Raw genomic sequence first — 18,123 nt, forward strand, 5'->3', positions numbered from 1 at the left:
ACTACAACTAACTCTGCTACAGTAACAACATACGGAAACAGTAGTCTGTGTGAGCTTCAGATCAGTTCATCAGTGGGTACATTCTTTTACTGTCTTCTAGTGCCAACTACCAGAGCTCCGCTGCCTGCTAAATTAATCTTTTAGAGCAAACCTGGTGAAGTTTAGAGCCAAAAAAAGAGAGAGAATGGGGGGAAGTAAGGAGGATCTGTTGAAGGAACGCCAATATTTGGAAGAAAAGGAAGTCTCTCGCTCCGATTTCCCTCCTAGTTTTGTGTTTGGAGTCGCCACTTCTGCTTATCAGGTACCTTACCAACCCATCTTTGCTATCTTTCCCATTTTCACTCCCTTCTCACAGCCACAGGCTTCATTGTACCCATTTATTTGACTTTCCTTTGGCAAAAGTAATTTTAAGGTTAGATATTTTGCTGCTTATTTGTAGATTGAAGGTGGCTGCAAGGATGGTGGTAGGGGTCCTAGTATATGGGACGCTTTCTCGCACACTCAAGGTACTGCCTTTTCAATTATTTCATTGCTCATTCTCTTCCAATCTATTTTGGACTTGGTTCTGAAACTTGTTCTATTTCTCATTCTTCTTTTCTTAGGAAATATTCTTGACGGGAGCAACGCTGACGTAGCAGTGGATCACTACCATCGATACAAGGTCCGCATGAATGGGATTGGCTATTGAGTTTTGTGCATTTTTCTTTGTGTCCTCCTAGCGTAGCCATTTTGTTGTTCGCAGCAGCCATGGACTGCTGAATATAAATTTTCATGTTTGATCTCACAATTGATGACGATACTTATCTACTGTGCCATCCAATTAAAAGATTTTGTTTCTTTCTCACCGTCTTATCCAATTAAAAGATTTTGTTTCTTTCTCACCGTCTCACTCAGAATTTCCATATTATATTATTAATCAAGTGAAGCATTCGTCTTTTTTCACCTTCTTCAAAGTTTTGCGTTTACACCTCATTCCTGATATATAGGAGGATATTGAACTCATTGCTAAGTTGGGATTTGATGCTTATCGATTTTCTCTCTCATGGTCTCGCATATTCCCTGGTACGTGTTCCTTTGAGAACGGACGATTTATTTGTTCTCACCTTGGTTGCAATTGAAACAGTAATTCTTCTTCTTCTTCTTGTTATTATTATTATTTCCTATTATTGTCAATTTAACAAATTGAACTCTGATAAGATGTCAGATTTACATTGAGGGCAACTTAAGCATGATATATAACGTACTTCAGATTGGCATAGTTTACCAATTCATTATAATCGCTCAATGTTTTATTTGTACATAGATATTTTCTTAGTTTTACTGGAAGTTAAGAATGAGATTACGAGTGTACATTGAACTAATCATTTTATCTTTACTTCCATGGTATTCTAGGATAATTTCTTATTATTATATTTGCCCTTCATAGTTTCATAATTATTTTTCCAATGTAATTCTATGTTGCTTTCTGTCAGTGATATTTTTATTTTACATTCTGGCAGATGGTTTGGGCACCAAAGTCAATGATGAAGGGATTTCATTCTATAACAATATCATTAATGCTCTTCTTGATAAGGGTATGAAGCCAGTTGTGCTTGATTTCTGTCTCTGTGTAGCTATAATTTAATTTAGCCATTTTTATGTAGGTATCGAGCCGTATATTACTTTGTACCATTGGGATCTTCCCTTGCATCTTCAAGACTCAATTGGAGGGTGGTTGAATAAGGACATTGTGTAAGTATTGGAGCTTGTACAAAAATATTCTGATATTAAGAATTATTATGATCCCAAATATGGGCATGTAGGATTTTTAATGCATGTAGCAGCAGCTAGATATATACTTTGAAGAATATATTTGACTAAACATATAACTGTGTGCTGCTGTTGTAAAATTGAAACATCACAAAGTTTTGGAGTTAATGATCCATATGCTTTCCTTGTTTCCAGAAAATACTTTGCAATCTATGCAGATACATGCTTTGCAAGTTTTGGTGATAGAGTTAAGAATTGGATTACACTAAATGAGCCTCTCCAAACATCGGTAAATGGATATGATGGTGGCATATTTGCTCCTGGAAGACATGAACAGTCAGAAACAGAACCATATTTGGTTGCGCACCACCAGATCTTGGCTCATTCTGCAGCTGTATGCATATATCGGAGCAAGTACAAGGTATGCATCTAACTGTTTCATTCTTTGAAATCTATCTCCAAGATAGAGAGGGAGAAATTTGAAATAATACAAAGCTTACATCCATACAGCACGTGCACACACACAGATTATGGTTTGTCTTATTCGGTTTCATTGCACCACTGTCTATCTTTGTTGAGGGGATAACATTCTCTTTCTTGCCATTGTTGTTATATTTGTATTCAGGAAATTCAAGGAGGACAAATTGGTATTGTTGTAGATTGTGAATGGGCTGAACCTAACTCGGATAAAAGTGAAGATAAAACTGCTGCTGCAAGGCGTCTTGAGTTTCAGATTGGATGGTAGTTTGACATTTTTCTTCAGATGAAAGTCTGTTAAATTTCTCTTTTGAAATATCGATCACCCAATATTCATCCTTGTGCATACATATTCAATATTTATGAGTGCCTTTTCTTATGAGTTTCTGAGAGTTCAGGGTAAGGAGTTGGGGTTTCCTTTGCTGAGGGAAAGAAGGTAAATGTGAGAGGAGCTTGAAGTTATTCTTCTATTTTTTTTTTTGTTTTGTAGATTTTGATTTAATCCCAAAAAAGTAGTACTTTTTGATTCTATATGACTTTAGGCTGTTATCTTAGATCATCCAGCTTAAATGTCCAGGCTAGTGAGCAGAGAGACCCACGAACTATCATAGTCCATACTATTTTGGTAGTTGCTAGAGAGATTCATGGAATATAATAAACAATGCCAAGTCTCACCTTAGACTCCCTGTATTAATGGCATGCTCACCATATTGACTGTATTTAACCTGACTTCAGGTAGCATACAAGTGCTCTGGAAATATTTTTATAGCTTTTATAGTACCTTATCAATTTCTATTTACTATCACACGTCTGTTACTCTTTCCAATGCAGGTACTTGCATCCAATATATTATGGAGAATATCCTGAAGTTATGTCTGAAATACTTGGGGATCGACTCCCAAAATTCTCTGAGGAAGATAAAGAGTTACTTAGGAATCCTATTGACTTTCTGGGCCTAAATCACTATACTTCAAGATTCATAACTCATGTTGCACATAGCAAAGCAAAAAGTTATTATTATAGAGCACAAGCAATGGATAGACTTGGTAAATGTTTAAGTACTGCTACATCTTATTTCCTAGTCTCCCATTTTCCTTTTGTGCTCTCACTTTTTTTTCTTTTTTCAAACAGCTGAATGGGAAGGAGGTGAACCAATTGGTGAGAAGGTATAGTCCAATCTTTCTCTCACTTTTGCACATATTGATATTTATTGCTCCTCATATGATAAACTAAAATATTTTATGCATTTCAGGCAGCATCAGAATGGCTTTATGTTTGTCCTTGGGGAATCCGCAAGGTTCTCAATCACATAGTACAGAGATACAACAGTCCCCAAATTTATATTACTGAGAACGGTAGGTGAATTTCCACTTATTCATCAAATAGAATTTAGTAGTTTCTGTGTTGTTTTATGGATCTTTTCTCATATTAGTTTAAAATGCTGTTCTTGAGACCTTAAAAGTTTCAATTACGATATAACAGTGTTCATTTTCTCTGACCACCATTTCACAGGCATGGATGATGAAGAGTCTGATGCCCCTCTCCATGAAATGCTAGATGACAAATTGAGAGTTCGCTATTTCAAAGGATACCTTGCTTCTGTTGCTGAGGCAATCAAGTGAGTTGATACTTGATAGACTTTTGCTGCTGCTATGCCATAGATATGCACATTACAAGATACTTTGATATTGCACTGGGCCATGCTTCTAGAACAGTTTATACTTGGTATATGTTTGCATTAGTGTCTTTGTACTCTTACATCCATGGTTATTATGTTCCTGAGCATGCATATCAATTTTGTTCTAGTGTGCTAGTTATGAATACAAGTAATTCATGTTTAACTGTCATTTGAATGAGAAATGGATGCTTCTTACCTATTTTGCCTTCTCCCTTGTGTAAAATTAGCCTTTTAATTTGGCAACATGTGTAGAGATTAGAGAAAATGAATAAATGTTTGCTTCGCGTCTGCCAAGTGTATGATTTATTTGTTGGGGAAGGAAGGAATTCAGTGTGATGTGTTGGGTATAAATTGCATTGCATGGGCAGGGATGGAGCAGATGTGAGGGGATACTTCGCGTGGTCATTGCTGGACAACTTTGAGTGGGCTCAAGGCTATACTAAGCGATTTGGTTTAGTATATGTAGATTACAAGAATGGTCTAGCCAGGCACCCAAAATCTTCTGCATATTGGTTCTTGCGGTTCTTGAAAGGTGGTGAAGGGAAGAAAGACAAAGAAGAGTGACCCTACCACCGACCTGTTTGTTAGCTGCTGCAAGCAACCAAGAACAAGTTAATGTCTTAATCTAACAAGCTTTTTAATAATGAAAAGGTCATTCGGTTCTGTAATAAGATTTCTTTTTTATCACACATACATGGTGTAGCTTTAGCTGTTATGTGTTTTTTTAACACTATAAACATTATTGAGTTGCAGTGACTGATTGAGAAGAGGCTTGCTGCTGCTTGAGATCTATTCATAAAACAATTCATGTTCATGACCATGTTTTGTTCAGATAAATAAACAAAAAATAAAAAATAAAAAAAAAAAACAAAAAAAAAAAAAACAAAAAGATGTTTAGTATTGACCACACACATAGAGACAAGAAACAAAAGCCTCTTCTTGCAGTTTGCTTGCGGATACAAGTTCAATTACACAGCACACACTTCACTTCGGCATCTTTGAGGCATTTTCTCTCTCTCTCCAAAAGATTTAGACCTTCTTGCAAACAAGAGATCCTCAAGAATGGGTTTTCCTCATTGTTTGGCTTCTGAGAATAAACTGATAGATACAATGAAAATTTTCCTATTATCCTTTTCATATTTTATATCATCACAGTAATAGCTTAAATACTACTACTAAGAATATGACGCCCAAAACAAACAAAAGGAATATATTAGTCTTTCAGTAATTGCTTTCCAGATGTTCAAGTACATCAGGGATTGACTCGAGTTGGATAAATAATTATTTCTTATACAGACAAACAATTTAAATTAGCATCTATACTTGCAAAGGGCAAATATTTTACAAATATTTACACAAATACATTCTACATTACAGCAATCTCGTTATAATCAACATGATGACATGACAGCTTTACCCCACTATTCATCTACCAGTTACATGATCAAACTATAAGAAACTATTTAGAGGGTAAAAAGGAAAAAAGAAAAAAAAAAAAGAAAAAAATCTCCAGCTCTGCGCAGGCATCAGCCAAACTACCACTACCTTGACATTTTTTTTATGGAATGCATGTGTCTTTTCCTACACAGAGGTCAGAAGTCTGATTTCATTAGCTTTGCTCGTGGCTTTATATTGATGTTATCAAAAGGCTTCCCCTGTTCAACATGGACGTAATCCTTTGTTTTAAGAACCTGCATATTGCAAAAATGTTTATTCTGTCAGAGCAAGTAAGACACGCACAAGCCAGAAAAGGAGTATAAAACATGCAGGCATGCAACATTAAAGTTACATAACCGGACAATCATCCTAGGGACAAATTCTTGATCTCAAAACTTATTTATTACTCGGCTATTCTTCCATGGCCAAGGACAACATAATCTTTTCACTAAACTTCTCCACAGCTCAAACCTGTTCCATCATGCCAAGCAATAGTACCAATTTCTTGCAATATTAAGAATCTCATAAGAATTCCACTGCCACCATACTAACCACCTACCTGATTTTTATGTTGCCAACATTTCGTAAGCTACATTCTAGGGCCACACAACTACAGACTTCAAATACAAGACTTAAGTTTGAGGGACATACCAAAGTCTCGAAGAACATTCTTGATGCTTCCTTACGAGTTTTGCCAGTGAGCAGGTTGTCCATTAACAGAACTTTTCTTCCATGCTCTGCTTCCTTGTCAAATAAAGTTTGAAGGTACTTGGCAACAGCTCTGCAAAGAATGTATAATGATCAGTCTACTTGATGGGAATTGTTCTTTAAGCTTTGAACTTGGATTCACATCACTACTGCAATCTTAATTCTTACAGAAAATTAATATGCATCATTGAAAAACAGTTGTGTTGTACATCTAGGATACCTCTGGTATGATTTGAAGATGAACATAGAAATGGGAATAAATGTCTAGATCTAAGGATCCTATTTCAAGTTTTTTATTGATATAACTAAATGTAGTTTAATGGTAAATCTTAAAAAGAATACTTCAATAAAATGTAGTATCTAGAAATTCAAGCAATAACATTGTGAAAATATAGAAGATACATGGTTTCCATGTCTGCCAAAGACAAAAAGAAACAATTCCTACTATAACTAGCTGTACCGCATGCTCACATACCTGCTGTATTAGGTAAACCAAATCATGAAGCATACAAACCTGGTGCGGGAAGACCACCCACTATTTTCAAGCAGGCGAGGATCTTCAGCATTTGGCAATCCTTCGTTGTCATCTTCATCTATTTCATCATCGTCTACATTCAAAAATTCTGCAAAAGGAAAAATTTATCATGTCAAATTTCCAAAATTCTAAAAGAACAAATACAAGAAAAGGGGCCTGGCACATGAACTGTTACAGGCTGCATAGGTCCTAATAAACATTTGTGACACTGTCTGAAGCAGGATAGAGTTGCATGCCTGATGGGGGGGGGGGGTCATTCAGAGACTTGCAACTTGTTTTATTTGACGAAGAACTTAAGCTCATGGTAACAGTTCAAAGACTAAATTCAGGAGTTTAGATCTAAATGCAGTGAACCAATACATTCAAAGGATCCTCAGTATCACACCTACTACTAAACTTGGTACTCTAAAAGGATAAATTTCACTGTTTCAACTAACAGATCTAGCAACTTTCAGAAGACACCGGAAGCCAAATACTGCCACCTATAACAAACCTACTAATTGAACTTGTACTTCGAAAGGATGAAGTTCCCTGCTTCAACTATAAGAACCTAAACAGTTCTGGTGCACTGACTTTCGGAAGAAAATTGAACTCAAATTAACACTACTGCCATCTCTAGACCAACTAATAAGCTTGGACTCCAAAGGATAAATTTCCTGCTTCAGCTAATACAACATAAACTGTTCTGGAGTACTAAATTTTCAGAGGATGTTGGAACCCAATATCCACTATATGATGATCCCTCCAGGTGGAGCATGGCCATTAAAATTCCATTGAGGAAATCCATTCAGTGACCAGGAAAAAATATATATCAGAAACACAGCAAGAAGAAAGAGACACGAACCTGTATCATTTGCAAATCCGACATCTCGAATATCCTGCTGCACCACAAAAATTTCATAGTTAGGGCATTTTGAAAAAATAATACATATCAAACATTAGAATGAGGCATCACTAAAGCAATACCAATAACCAATAGACGCAATTACATCAATATGAAAACATCCTTACTAATACAGCCTGCAATATGGAATGGTAGCGTGTGTTGGGCATTGAAGGGGCAACACGTCTCTAAGATGAGCGTTACTCAGATTTGGATGCTAAGATGGATGTGCAGGCATACGAGAATGAATAGAGTCCATAATGAGTGTATTAGGGAAAAAGGCAGCAGTGGCTCCCATTGAGGGGAAGTTGTGAAAAAATAGACAGATGGTTTAAATATGTGAATCACAGACCTGCTGATGCTCTGGTTAGACAGGTTGACTATATTAAGATTGGTGGAATGAAGCAAGGAAGGGATAGAACTAAACTAACATGAAGAAAATTGGTCCAAGATAATCTAGTGGCCTAAGATGTAGGCGAAAATCATTTAGATGGGAAAAAGAGAATCTACATAGACAACCCCAATTAACTTAAAAGTAAGGCTTAGACTAGATGAGTTTATTAATTAGCTACAGATTACAAAATTAATGAACAGAAATGCCAAGGATAAAGTCTCTAATTTGTATTCTTGGTATCTGTATACATTGAATGGCGTGATATTTCTACCTAACTGACTTAGATTTCTTAAATTGAAAAATTAGAAAAATCATAATAGAAAAAAAGAAGGTGTAGAATAGAAGTGTTCAACACTAAATAAAAAGATATAGAATAGAAGTGCTCAACTCTACATAACCAACTTATCTTTGCAATAACACAAATGAAAATGAGATGAATAATAAAGTAAAAGCAATTCAAAGTTACTTTCACCAGAACGTGATTTTCATATGACCATAAGTATTTCAATTTTGAAAGGAAAACTGTAATGATAAAATGCCATTACATAAATTAACATCTATAAAGCCAATAATAGTTGAATGTGTTATAACCTTAGTTACCATTAAGCTTCCTGTCTCACAAAGAAAAAATAGACATAGAAAGAGCAAAGATTTATGTAATTAACTACATCTGCATACAGATGTAAAATATGTTGAAGAAATAAACCACCTAAGAACCTTGTGCAGGACAAGGAAATAAATGCACATGGTGAAAAATAAATCAAATGACCCCATCAAGGAATTAAGATATTTGAATGGAAAACCCAAGAAAAACAAACTCAAAGATCTACTTACATCACATTCTCCCGTGGTAACATGGTCAGGAGGAGCATTTTGTGTATCCATGGTGTCCTGCTGATCAACTAGTTGAGATACTGTATTATCTCCATCATTCATCGAAGTGTTTTTAAAATCCCCATCGAGTCCTATTGTATATGTAGAGTTTATTTTAGCTTCTTCACTACACAAATGATCAGAGGTTTGGTCCTTGTCATCAATGCCCATGGAATTCCCACCCAGGCCCCCATTATCACTAAAAACCCCATGCTTATAATTTTCAATCTCTTCAAAAGCTTGGTCAATATTTACAGAACTAAAATTAACAAAGCTACCAGCCTCAGAAGACACATTAGCAAGAGAAGCATCTGCACCATCATTAGGTGCAGAACCATCTACCTGTTCATCTCCTCCAATTTCAACCGATGCACGAACTTTGCTTTCCTCCAACAGAAGTTCTTCCCCTGTCCGCAATTCAGCTTCAACTGCACCAATTTTCTTTGCACAGTTGTCAACTACTTCAGTACAATCAAGTCCTATGTCATTGCTCATATCCCTTAAGCCAGCAACATCCTCAATCAGTTGATTATGAATCTCATCCGATGGTATTATTGGAGTATCCACCTGCATAGGTTCATGAGTACCAATTGCTTTGTCCAAGATAACTGACTGATCAACAGTAGCAGATGGCATTTCAAGGATATCACCAGACGCTGGCTCACTTTGGGATGTCTCCAACCCAGGAGCTGAATGATTTATGGCATCAGAGACTTCAGAATTTACTTTATCATTTTCCATTTCACTTGTTTCTCCCAAATGTTCATGTACTGAAGTTCTATGACCAACTATGTCAACAACACCATTCATGTGCTCATTATCAATATCATAAGATCCTAAGTGGTCTTCAACCTGCTGATTATCCTTATTAATGGAAACCTCAGAGGTTTGTTCCTCAATGTCAGTTCTGCAACCAACAGGTTCTGTGCTCCCTTCCATTCCACCATCTTGCTTGACAATTTGCCTGGCAGAATGTTCATCATTTACCACTTCCAAAGAAGCCATGTTATTATCATCATTTTCACAAACCTTGATTCCACTCCAATCAAATGCTTCACTGTGCATGCGTGTCAGATATGCTGACATACCTGAATGATCAAACTTAGTTAGTTCTGTTCCCCAAAAACAGAAGAATTTTTCATGTGGAAAACACAAAATGAACCACACAAAATATAAAAGGAAAATTTGTTGGACTACACCCTGATGAAATTGCACTGGTGACAGGATTGAGAGAAAAACACCATTATGTAAGCTGATGGAATACATAAAATACAGATACATGAAAACTGAAGATTGTTGCTCAATATCTTAATTTGAGGTCCAAATTACAACTGAGTCATCACAAGCCTCCAAAGAAACGAAGCTCTCACCCTCTCCGCCCACCCAAAACAAAAGATGGAAAAATAAAACTTCTTTTAGCAATGTCAAAAAGTGGAAAAAAAAATATAGAGGACAAAAAGACAAAACAAAATGGAACAATATAACTCATATCAACTAACCCTTAATCCCAAGTTAATTGGAGAAAAACAGATGAAAAGTCAAATAAAATAAAAGAGCCAAACAAGGGAACCAACTTGTAACACAATGAACTCACCAGTTAGTACCGGTTCGCTAAAAATTTCATCTTCCAGAAATTGCCTCTGAATCATCAAAATTTCAGTGCGTGTGCAGGGGGCCTTTTTACGCAAGCGACGTATGTCCTCAGTGTTAGTCAGTTGTTGGCGTATGATACTTTATAGGAAAACCAGGAAACTCATCAGTATTGGTGGCATATGATAAAATTTAAGCCACTCGGGAATTTATAACATAAATGAAACTAGCATGCTTAAATTAATTGATTAGGTAAAAGACTAGCATTCAGCTGGACCCTGCTTCAGAATTACATTGATATTTATCATTAGCAAATTTTAGTAAAATCAGTTGGGACTGGTAGCTATTGGCACAAAAACGAGATAATAATACATACTACATAAAACTGTTAAAAATTGATAGCTTCTTAACAGGGATGAAAAGAGGAAAGAACATAAACAATATGAAAAGCATAAACCTTTAATCATATAAGTTTCACTTTGGTATTTAAAAGAAGCATTCTCTATTGGCAGCCAATTAAGCCAGCATAAAAGACACTATCTTATCAACATAGAAATATTTGTATTTGTGCAGAGAGAAATAGTAAGATTGATAAAATAAAGTAACACATACTCGCCATGCAGAACCATTGAATCATCCATAAGCACCTTCCTTTTCAATGCACTTGGTCGAGAGGTGAACCGAGCACGCTTCATAGATGGTACTTCAGGTGCAGGTGGAGTGGGCTTCATTTTCAAAGCTGAAGATTTTCTACCAACTGAGACAACAAACAAACCCATCTGGTGAATTAAATAGTTTTGGAGGCCTACCATACAATGCAAATGGTCTTAGAAACTCTTATATAAAAGCGAAACCTTATTTTCTTTTCTTTTTTTGCCCTATTCTCTTATGTTCTTAGTTAATTCAAACAAACCATGTGCATGTCATAAGGCTTTAAGTAAGAATCCCATACCTAATATAGAAGATAGCAAGTCATCATCATCAGGAATAGACTCCACAGTTCTCTTTGATCTAGTCACTCCAAATGATTCAACTGAATTTAAACTCTGTACAGTTAACGCGCTTTCAGCAAAACTACGCTTTTTTCCAGTAATTCTGATACCAGCACCACTTCCATCACCCTCTTCTTGAACTTCTTTATCAGGTGTCTCAACTAACAAATCATGTGGTTTATCAAGAAGTGTCTGGGGAATGGAAAGCAACTTTTCAGGAGCAGGCAATTCAGTCGTCGTGGGACTAGTCAAATTTTCATTCTGGTTATTATTAGATATTTCATTGTCAAGTCGAACATCATGTTTTCCTCCATCTTCCTGAGTTTCTCCATTTAAAGTTGGATCAGATATCTGATTTTCCTCTGACTGTACAACATCAGTCACGTGGCACTCTTCACCTAGAAAGGTAAAATATTTAAAAGATGGAATGAAAGAATAAAATAGTAAGTATATAATTAGATCTAGTTGAATTGATATAGCTTGCGGAACAAACCTTGCACCTTAGTGGAAGTTCCAGAAGTATGAAGACCTTCCTCCCTTTGAACTGTCTCTGACGACAATGGTGCAACATCTACTGATTGTAAGTCAGAAACGAGAACAGAAGTATCAGCTTCACCAGATAAGATATCAGGCTGGCTCAGATGGGAATTGCATGGAAGGAGAACACTTATGCAAGTAGGTTTCATCTGCTCATTATTAACATGGTCCAGTAATGTTTCAGAATCCTCCTGTCCCTGACCATCCTGACCTTCAACATTGACAGTCTCTAAAGCAGTAGGCAGTCCTGATGAATGGGCGGGCATTGGTGCTACTTTTCCATTTAAGAGACATTCTCCAATTTTATTGGAAAACTTATTATCATTAGTTTCAGCTAAGGATTCCTCATAATCTCCATTGATTTGATCAATAGATGTCACAGTCTCACCATTATCGGATGAAACAACTTTATTTTTATCTTCTATCTGGTGTGACTCATCCTGTCGGCTAACAGTCTCATCTGCAGGACCATGTTCTGAAGTCACTGCTGTAGAAAGTAATTCTCCTTCTAGCCCTGCCTGATTGATCTCCAAGTCACCAGAAAGGCGGCTGTGCTCCTCAGTAGGCATGTACGCAATTGTATCATGACTTAAATGATCAACCAAAGACAAATCCCTTGCATCATCCCCATGATGAAGAGCTGATTTACTAGGCGCATTTTTTGATATCTCCATTCCTCCTAATCCTCTTACATTGTGATCTTCCGACTCTAAATGATCATCACAGACCAGACAGTCCTTAACACTAGACAGGTTTGGCTCTTCCATTAATCCAGGGGTCGATGGAGCCTGGGCATAGTCAATGACCTCCAAATTGGCAGCAAGATCTTCAATCTATTAACAAGGGCAAACCATTTTTGTCAGTCTAAAGCAAAAACTGTCTTTCAATGATGAGAACAAAATCATCCCACAAGTTAAACAAAAATCAATAGGAAGAGACATCAAGAGGGGGATTTAGTGACTTTTAGCAATAAGATATTTTGGATATTCATATCAACCTTGCTTCTAGTACCATTCAATGGCATTTCTTCAGAAGTTCCAGTCATCCTTTCATGACTTGCAACTGTTTTTGAAGGCTCCAATAGCTCAACAGATGTCTGAGCATCATTTCTGCAATCAGAGAAGATGGACATGATAATCCTTGATTGTGCAATTAATTCCAAGACTCAACCGACATATTAAGTATCGAAAGACGTTCTAAGAGTAATAACCAGAAATTCTTCATGCAGTAATAACTCAGTGAACTATCAAATAAACTATCCACAATAGCAAAACCCTGATAAGTGATTTAACCTTCTCATCACGAACCAAACGAAGTTGTGTTACATGCAACCTATCATTTTTTTGCCTTCGGGACATTTGAGTCAAAGTTAAGCATAGCCAACTAAACCATGAACTAATGATCATATTATAGATCAGACAGGCCAGCTTCCGGAAAGAACTGATCAGAACAGGGTTGATACAATTGATTAAAGAACTATAATGGTCCAAGAAGTGACCTAATTAATGCACTCAAAACATTAACAGTTCACACTTTGCACACCATCCATAAAATAAAACAACAAAGAATTGTTTACAGATTAACATGAAAGTCTAAACTTAGAATATCCTCTCCTGAACATTCCAAAATCTATACTAATAAGAATAAAAGTATATAAAATGTATAGATGAAAGGAATTCTGAGAGAAGGAATTCACAATCAAGGACATATAGATGAAAGGCTTACTCAGAAATTTCATCATGCCCTGTTGCTGCAACCTTGCCTAGAAACAGGTCCTGTTTATAATCACCCGAAGAAAGAGAATTTAAACAGATAGCATACATATGGAAAAAGATAAAAAGAAAAATTCACGTGAATAAAATTAACAAAACATAAATAACTGAATGACATGGGATCTTGAAAGAAAGGCCAAGAACAGACAAATCCAGGAATTTATTTGCTACTGCATGTCAAAACAGATACATCACCTCCACAAGGGAGAGGAATCAATATTTGGCTTGTTACATTCAAAACAAATTACACATATAGTGTGAGCGGAATATGGCCTGAAACAATGCGGGCATATGAAAATTGATTAGAGTCTATAATGAGTGTACTAGGGAAAAAGTGGGGTGATCTTTTGTTGAGATTTATGTTCAGGGAATGTAGACTGAGATAGGTCTGCCATGTAAGCTGTAGGCCTATTGACACCTTGGTTAGAATGGCCGTCCATATTAAAGTAGATGGAGGAGATTATCTAGATGATCCAATGCTACAAGATAATCTAGTGGCTCTACATCTTTCTGAAATTTAGCCTAAAATCGTGCAGGGAAAGATAAACCAAGTAGTCAGTCCCGATTAACTTGAGGATTAAGGTTTGGTTAAGTTGAGTTGCTAGTGCAAGTGCATCCATACAGGTAGAATGAATGAGGTGGCCAAATTAACAAGACCTAAATGTAGCAATGAATATGACCACGTTCACCAGTTTCATCTGTCTGTCAAATTAGTTTCTAATGATACAACAAAATTACCTCTTCAAGGTCCAATCCAACTTGAGAAGTGTCACCATCACCAAAGCGCTCTGAAACAAGATCCAAAATATTTATGAATTGCAACTCACTACATGTATAATCATTGATACATATTCAAATGCACCATCGAGCCATAAGATGAAAGGATTTGTATTAACCATCTAAGCCAAATTGTGATGTAGAGTAGACTGCACCATCCATTGTGTCTTGGAGTGTAATCTGCTCCCTTGTACTGACATGGTGGTCAATGTAGTTACTGCAAGATAGCGAAAAGTTAATATGCAAAAGAACAAATAATCTTCTGCAGGCATACAAGTATGTAGCAAGAATATGTCATCTAAGAGCCCAAAAACATAATCCAGGCCCGTAAATAGTCGAGGAGCATAAGCTATATTTTTATAGTTAGATGTTCAAAATGGTCAAAATAAGCACAGCCATGTACGTATAGCCATGCAACATTTGAATTTGAAAATTCCAATGGAAAGAAAGTGGATTGAACTCCAATAAGATGACTAGTGCGGAATTAATGCAATAAGAGAGATGACTTGCCTTTCAAATCAAACACTGTGTATAGTCGTAATAGATGAGACTTGATTTGTGATTAACAAGCAACTAAAGGTGCGGAAGCATATGCATCACAATTTTTGTAATAAAAGGTCCCACAAGCACACATTTAAAAGACATACATTCTAACTTTGGATATGATAGTGGACATGAGAGGGACACGAACATACAAGTAAAGCAAGAATCCCACATTGCTGCATGACCACAAAATACTAAGTATTTGGAAGGGAAAGTTATAAAAGACAGCAATTAATCCAACCATGATGTAAACTAGTAAGTGTTGCATGGTGAAGAAAAAAATGTGTATACAAGATTAACATTATGGAACTGAGGAAGCTAAGATGCATTTTGGAAGTACAAGGACAGACCAGATAAAGAGAACAATGCATTATGGGAAGGTAGTTGTGGCATCCATTTCAAGAAAATTTACAAAGAAAAACTGAGATGATTTTGAACATTTGCATCATATATCAGCACATGCTTCAATATGCAAAGGGTGAGCAGAGAAAGCAATAGGCAGACTTAGGAGGAGGTGGGATAATAGTGAACATGAATTTAACAACCCTACAATTTTCTAAAGATGTAGCACTAGACCAAATTGAAAGAAGAAAATGAGCAATTAGCTAAACTGAACTAGCGTAGGTTTAAGAATTGATCAAATTGAGTTTAGGAGAGCACTACCACCTCTATGCAATATGACCCAAGACCTAAAAATGGAACACATTGCGTATATCTAAAACTGTCACTATACAAGAAACCATGATCAACAAGAAGCAACAGTATTAGGGCTAACAAATTCAAATCTTAGAACTGACCCTTGAAAAATATCATTATCTGGCAGCTCAAAGTCATCAAGATCAAAAGTCTCGGGCAATGTAATAGAGTGATATGGAGCAGTTGATTCTTCTGGTGGTAAATCAACTGCTGTGGAACGAAAAGCTTGCTTTATCTTTAGCAAAGCCTCACTGCAGTCATCGAAAAGGTAATTCACCTTTCTAGAATATATCCTCACCACACCAAGCAGAAGATGACTGGACAGCCTGAGTGCAATTGGTACTTCAGGAAAGAGAATGGAATCTGTGACAAAACAGAAGGAAATAAAGGATTAGAAGATCCAAGAGAAGACTTAATCATTTAAAAGAAAAGGCACTAGCAAGCGAAGAAAAGAGATTCCCATGTAATAATTTTAACTTATGTTGAGGATGCCTATAAAGAAAGGTCATCTGATAACAACAGGTGATCAAATTTTTACATCTCTAAAGCACAACTATTTTTTCTAATCATCAAATAACACATGTATCTAATTATATTTCTATCTGTGTTTACAGCTTTTGTTCAGGTTACGCATAGAAGAGGAAAGCAGAATCTTTTGGTGCTGGTAACGATGTCACCAGTAAACAGATATAATGTATCACTGCCATACACAGATTAAATTATTTACAGGAATGAGGAACATCATGTTAACATTGGAAATGGGCTGCCTTATTAAGGAGAGGAAGAGGGAAGCTACGACCAGCCCTTGTTTTGTCTGTTCTCATAAATTGTGCGACTTTATGTAAATAAAAAACAATAAATTTCAAGGGCAAAATTCACTACTTGCACGTATAGTTTGGTTAGCAATAAGGTAAGAGAAATAAAATAAAAATTAGTCTTAATGGACGACAGTCAGTAAGCTCAGTTATACATTATTAATTTCTTATTTTTCTTCACTTATTAAACAAAATGTTAATCAGCCAGTAATGCTGTAGTTGGCAATAAGAGATAATTAGAAAGAGATAAGTAAGAATAAAACATATCGGAACTTTTTAAACCACTACATCACTTGACTAAGACTAATCCTAGATTTCCTTCTCCATAAATAAAATTTCCTTTGGGAAAAAAAAAAAAGAAATAGAAAAAAAGAAGGCAAGAAGCTCAATTAAAACTCACCTACGGAGACACCAATGTCAGTATCAGCAACTTGGTTCTTTCGAAGCTTTCTCTCCAAATGAGCTGCTATCCATATAGTCCCTAAAGGCCCTTTCTTGGCCAATATAAACTGGGAATAAAACATTTTTTCTACACGGAAACTATAAAGTCCCCGTAGTTTTTATAAAACAGAACTCCTAGAACGAGTACCAAAAATAGTAATCCACCATCAATTTACAAGCGCAAAAGGAAATAAAAGAAATCCCAAATTCAAAACAGCAGCAGGAAAACCCTGAATATAGGTTAGCTACCAAATAACCTCAATTCACGGCCTAGTCGAGAAGTTGAAAGACCAAGGTCTAAAGACTTGGAATTCAACAGAGTAGCGTAATTTAGAAACAGAAACCCTAATTTGAACACTGCACTAGCTCCCTATTCGGCAAGTGGATATAATTTAGAGAACAGAACCCTAATCTGAATGCAAAAGAAATTGGGGGAATTCAGAAGAAGAAACCCTAAATTGCAGGGGAAAAAAGAGAGTTGAATAAAAGGTCAACTGCCGCAACACGGAAGAAAGATGGTTCATGAGGAGGGAATAAGAAGAAGTGAGGAATGAAGGAGGGGAAAGCAGGAAGGGGATTGCGGGGTGGAAGAAGTGAAAAGTGAAACCCTAGGATCAGCTTTACAAGAGACGACATCGAATGGAAAGAGGCATGGAGATAGAGGAAGCAGCAGTTGAAGAGAAGAAGATTTGTTAGTTTGAAAATAAGAAATTTGTTTTCAAGAAGAAAGAAAGCGCTGAATTTTGATTGGGTATATAGTTAGTTAGTTTTAATTTGGATGGGGAGAGATGAGAGAAAGAGGGAACCTTGAAAAGTAAAAATTGAAAAATAAGAAAGAGTGAAGAGAAGGGAGGGAGATGGAATTTATTTAATTCATATTTGGGGGAAAATTGGAAGTAGATCAGATTTATTAGTCCTGTAGTTGAGTTAATGGCTGTCGACTGGTTTTGTTTTCGAGTCTTCTTCCTCGATTATTTGAGTTTCTGTTTTGCTTTTATCACCCAATAGAAAAAAACATAATAAGCTTTCAATGTCAACATTATCACAGATGCATATTACCTCATATGTTCAAATAAATGAATAAAAGTTCATAATATAAAAAGACAAATTCATTTAACTCCAAATTAAACATAATTGTTATTAATCTATTTACACTCTTCTTATTTCTAATTTTTAAACTCATGAATTTATAGTATATTGCTTTAGTTAAATTTACTTTCATGGAT

General features: G+C 36.1%; 2 protein-coding genes across 4 annotated transcripts; one reads left to right on the forward strand and one right to left on the reverse strand.

The window, feature by feature from the left end:
- The first annotated feature begins 139 nt into the window (after nt 1-139).
- LOC8263453 (beta-glucosidase 42) lies at nt 140-4,671 on the forward strand. The gene is made up of 13 exons (XM_048377249.1): nt 140-301; nt 440-506; nt 603-661; nt 987-1,062; nt 1,500-1,574; nt 1,644-1,731; nt 1,945-2,170; nt 2,375-2,490; nt 3,058-3,272; nt 3,358-3,392; nt 3,479-3,581; nt 3,739-3,844; nt 4,273-4,671. Exons 1-13 carry the CDS (start codon nt 185-187, stop codon nt 4,466-4,468), a joined length of 1,479 nt encoding a protein of 492 aa, XP_048233206.1. The 5' UTR covers nt 140-184; the 3' UTR covers nt 4,469-4,671.
- Nucleotides 4,672-5,173: 502 nt separating this feature from the next.
- On the reverse strand, nt 5,174-17,865 carry LOC8263452 (sister chromatid cohesion 1 protein 4). Of its 3 annotated transcripts, none has more exons than XM_015716740.3 (15): nt 16,857-17,865; nt 15,743-16,004; nt 14,522-14,619; nt 14,364-14,413; nt 13,579-13,628; nt 12,851-12,962; nt 11,810-12,686; nt 11,277-11,714; nt 10,937-11,081; nt 10,329-10,465; nt 8,696-9,822; nt 7,429-7,462; nt 6,564-6,672; nt 5,993-6,122; nt 5,174-5,595 (listed from the first exon to the last, which is right to left on the reverse strand). In XM_015716740.3, exons 1-15 carry the CDS (start codon nt 16,978-16,980, stop codon nt 5,497-5,499), a joined length of 3,792 nt encoding a protein of 1,263 aa, XP_015572226.2. In that variant the 5' UTR covers nt 16,981-17,865; the 3' UTR covers nt 5,174-5,496. The 3 variants fall into 3 exon arrangements, with proteins under 3 accessions (XP_015572226.2, XP_015572225.2, XP_048233205.1); XM_015716739.3 differs by having other exon boundaries at nt 7,429-7,465; XM_048377248.1 differs by lacking the exons at nt 13,579-13,628; nt 14,364-14,413; nt 14,522-14,619; nt 15,743-16,004; nt 16,857-17,865 and having other exon boundaries at nt 7,429-7,465; nt 12,865-12,962.
- Nucleotides 17,866-18,123: the final 258 nt, after the last annotated feature.

This window comes from Ricinus communis, chromosome 7, assembly GCF_019578655.1.
Source record: "Ricinus communis isolate WT05 ecotype wild-type chromosome 7, ASM1957865v1, whole genome shotgun sequence".
NCBI lineage: Eukaryota > Viridiplantae > Streptophyta > Magnoliopsida > Malpighiales > Euphorbiaceae > Ricinus > Ricinus communis.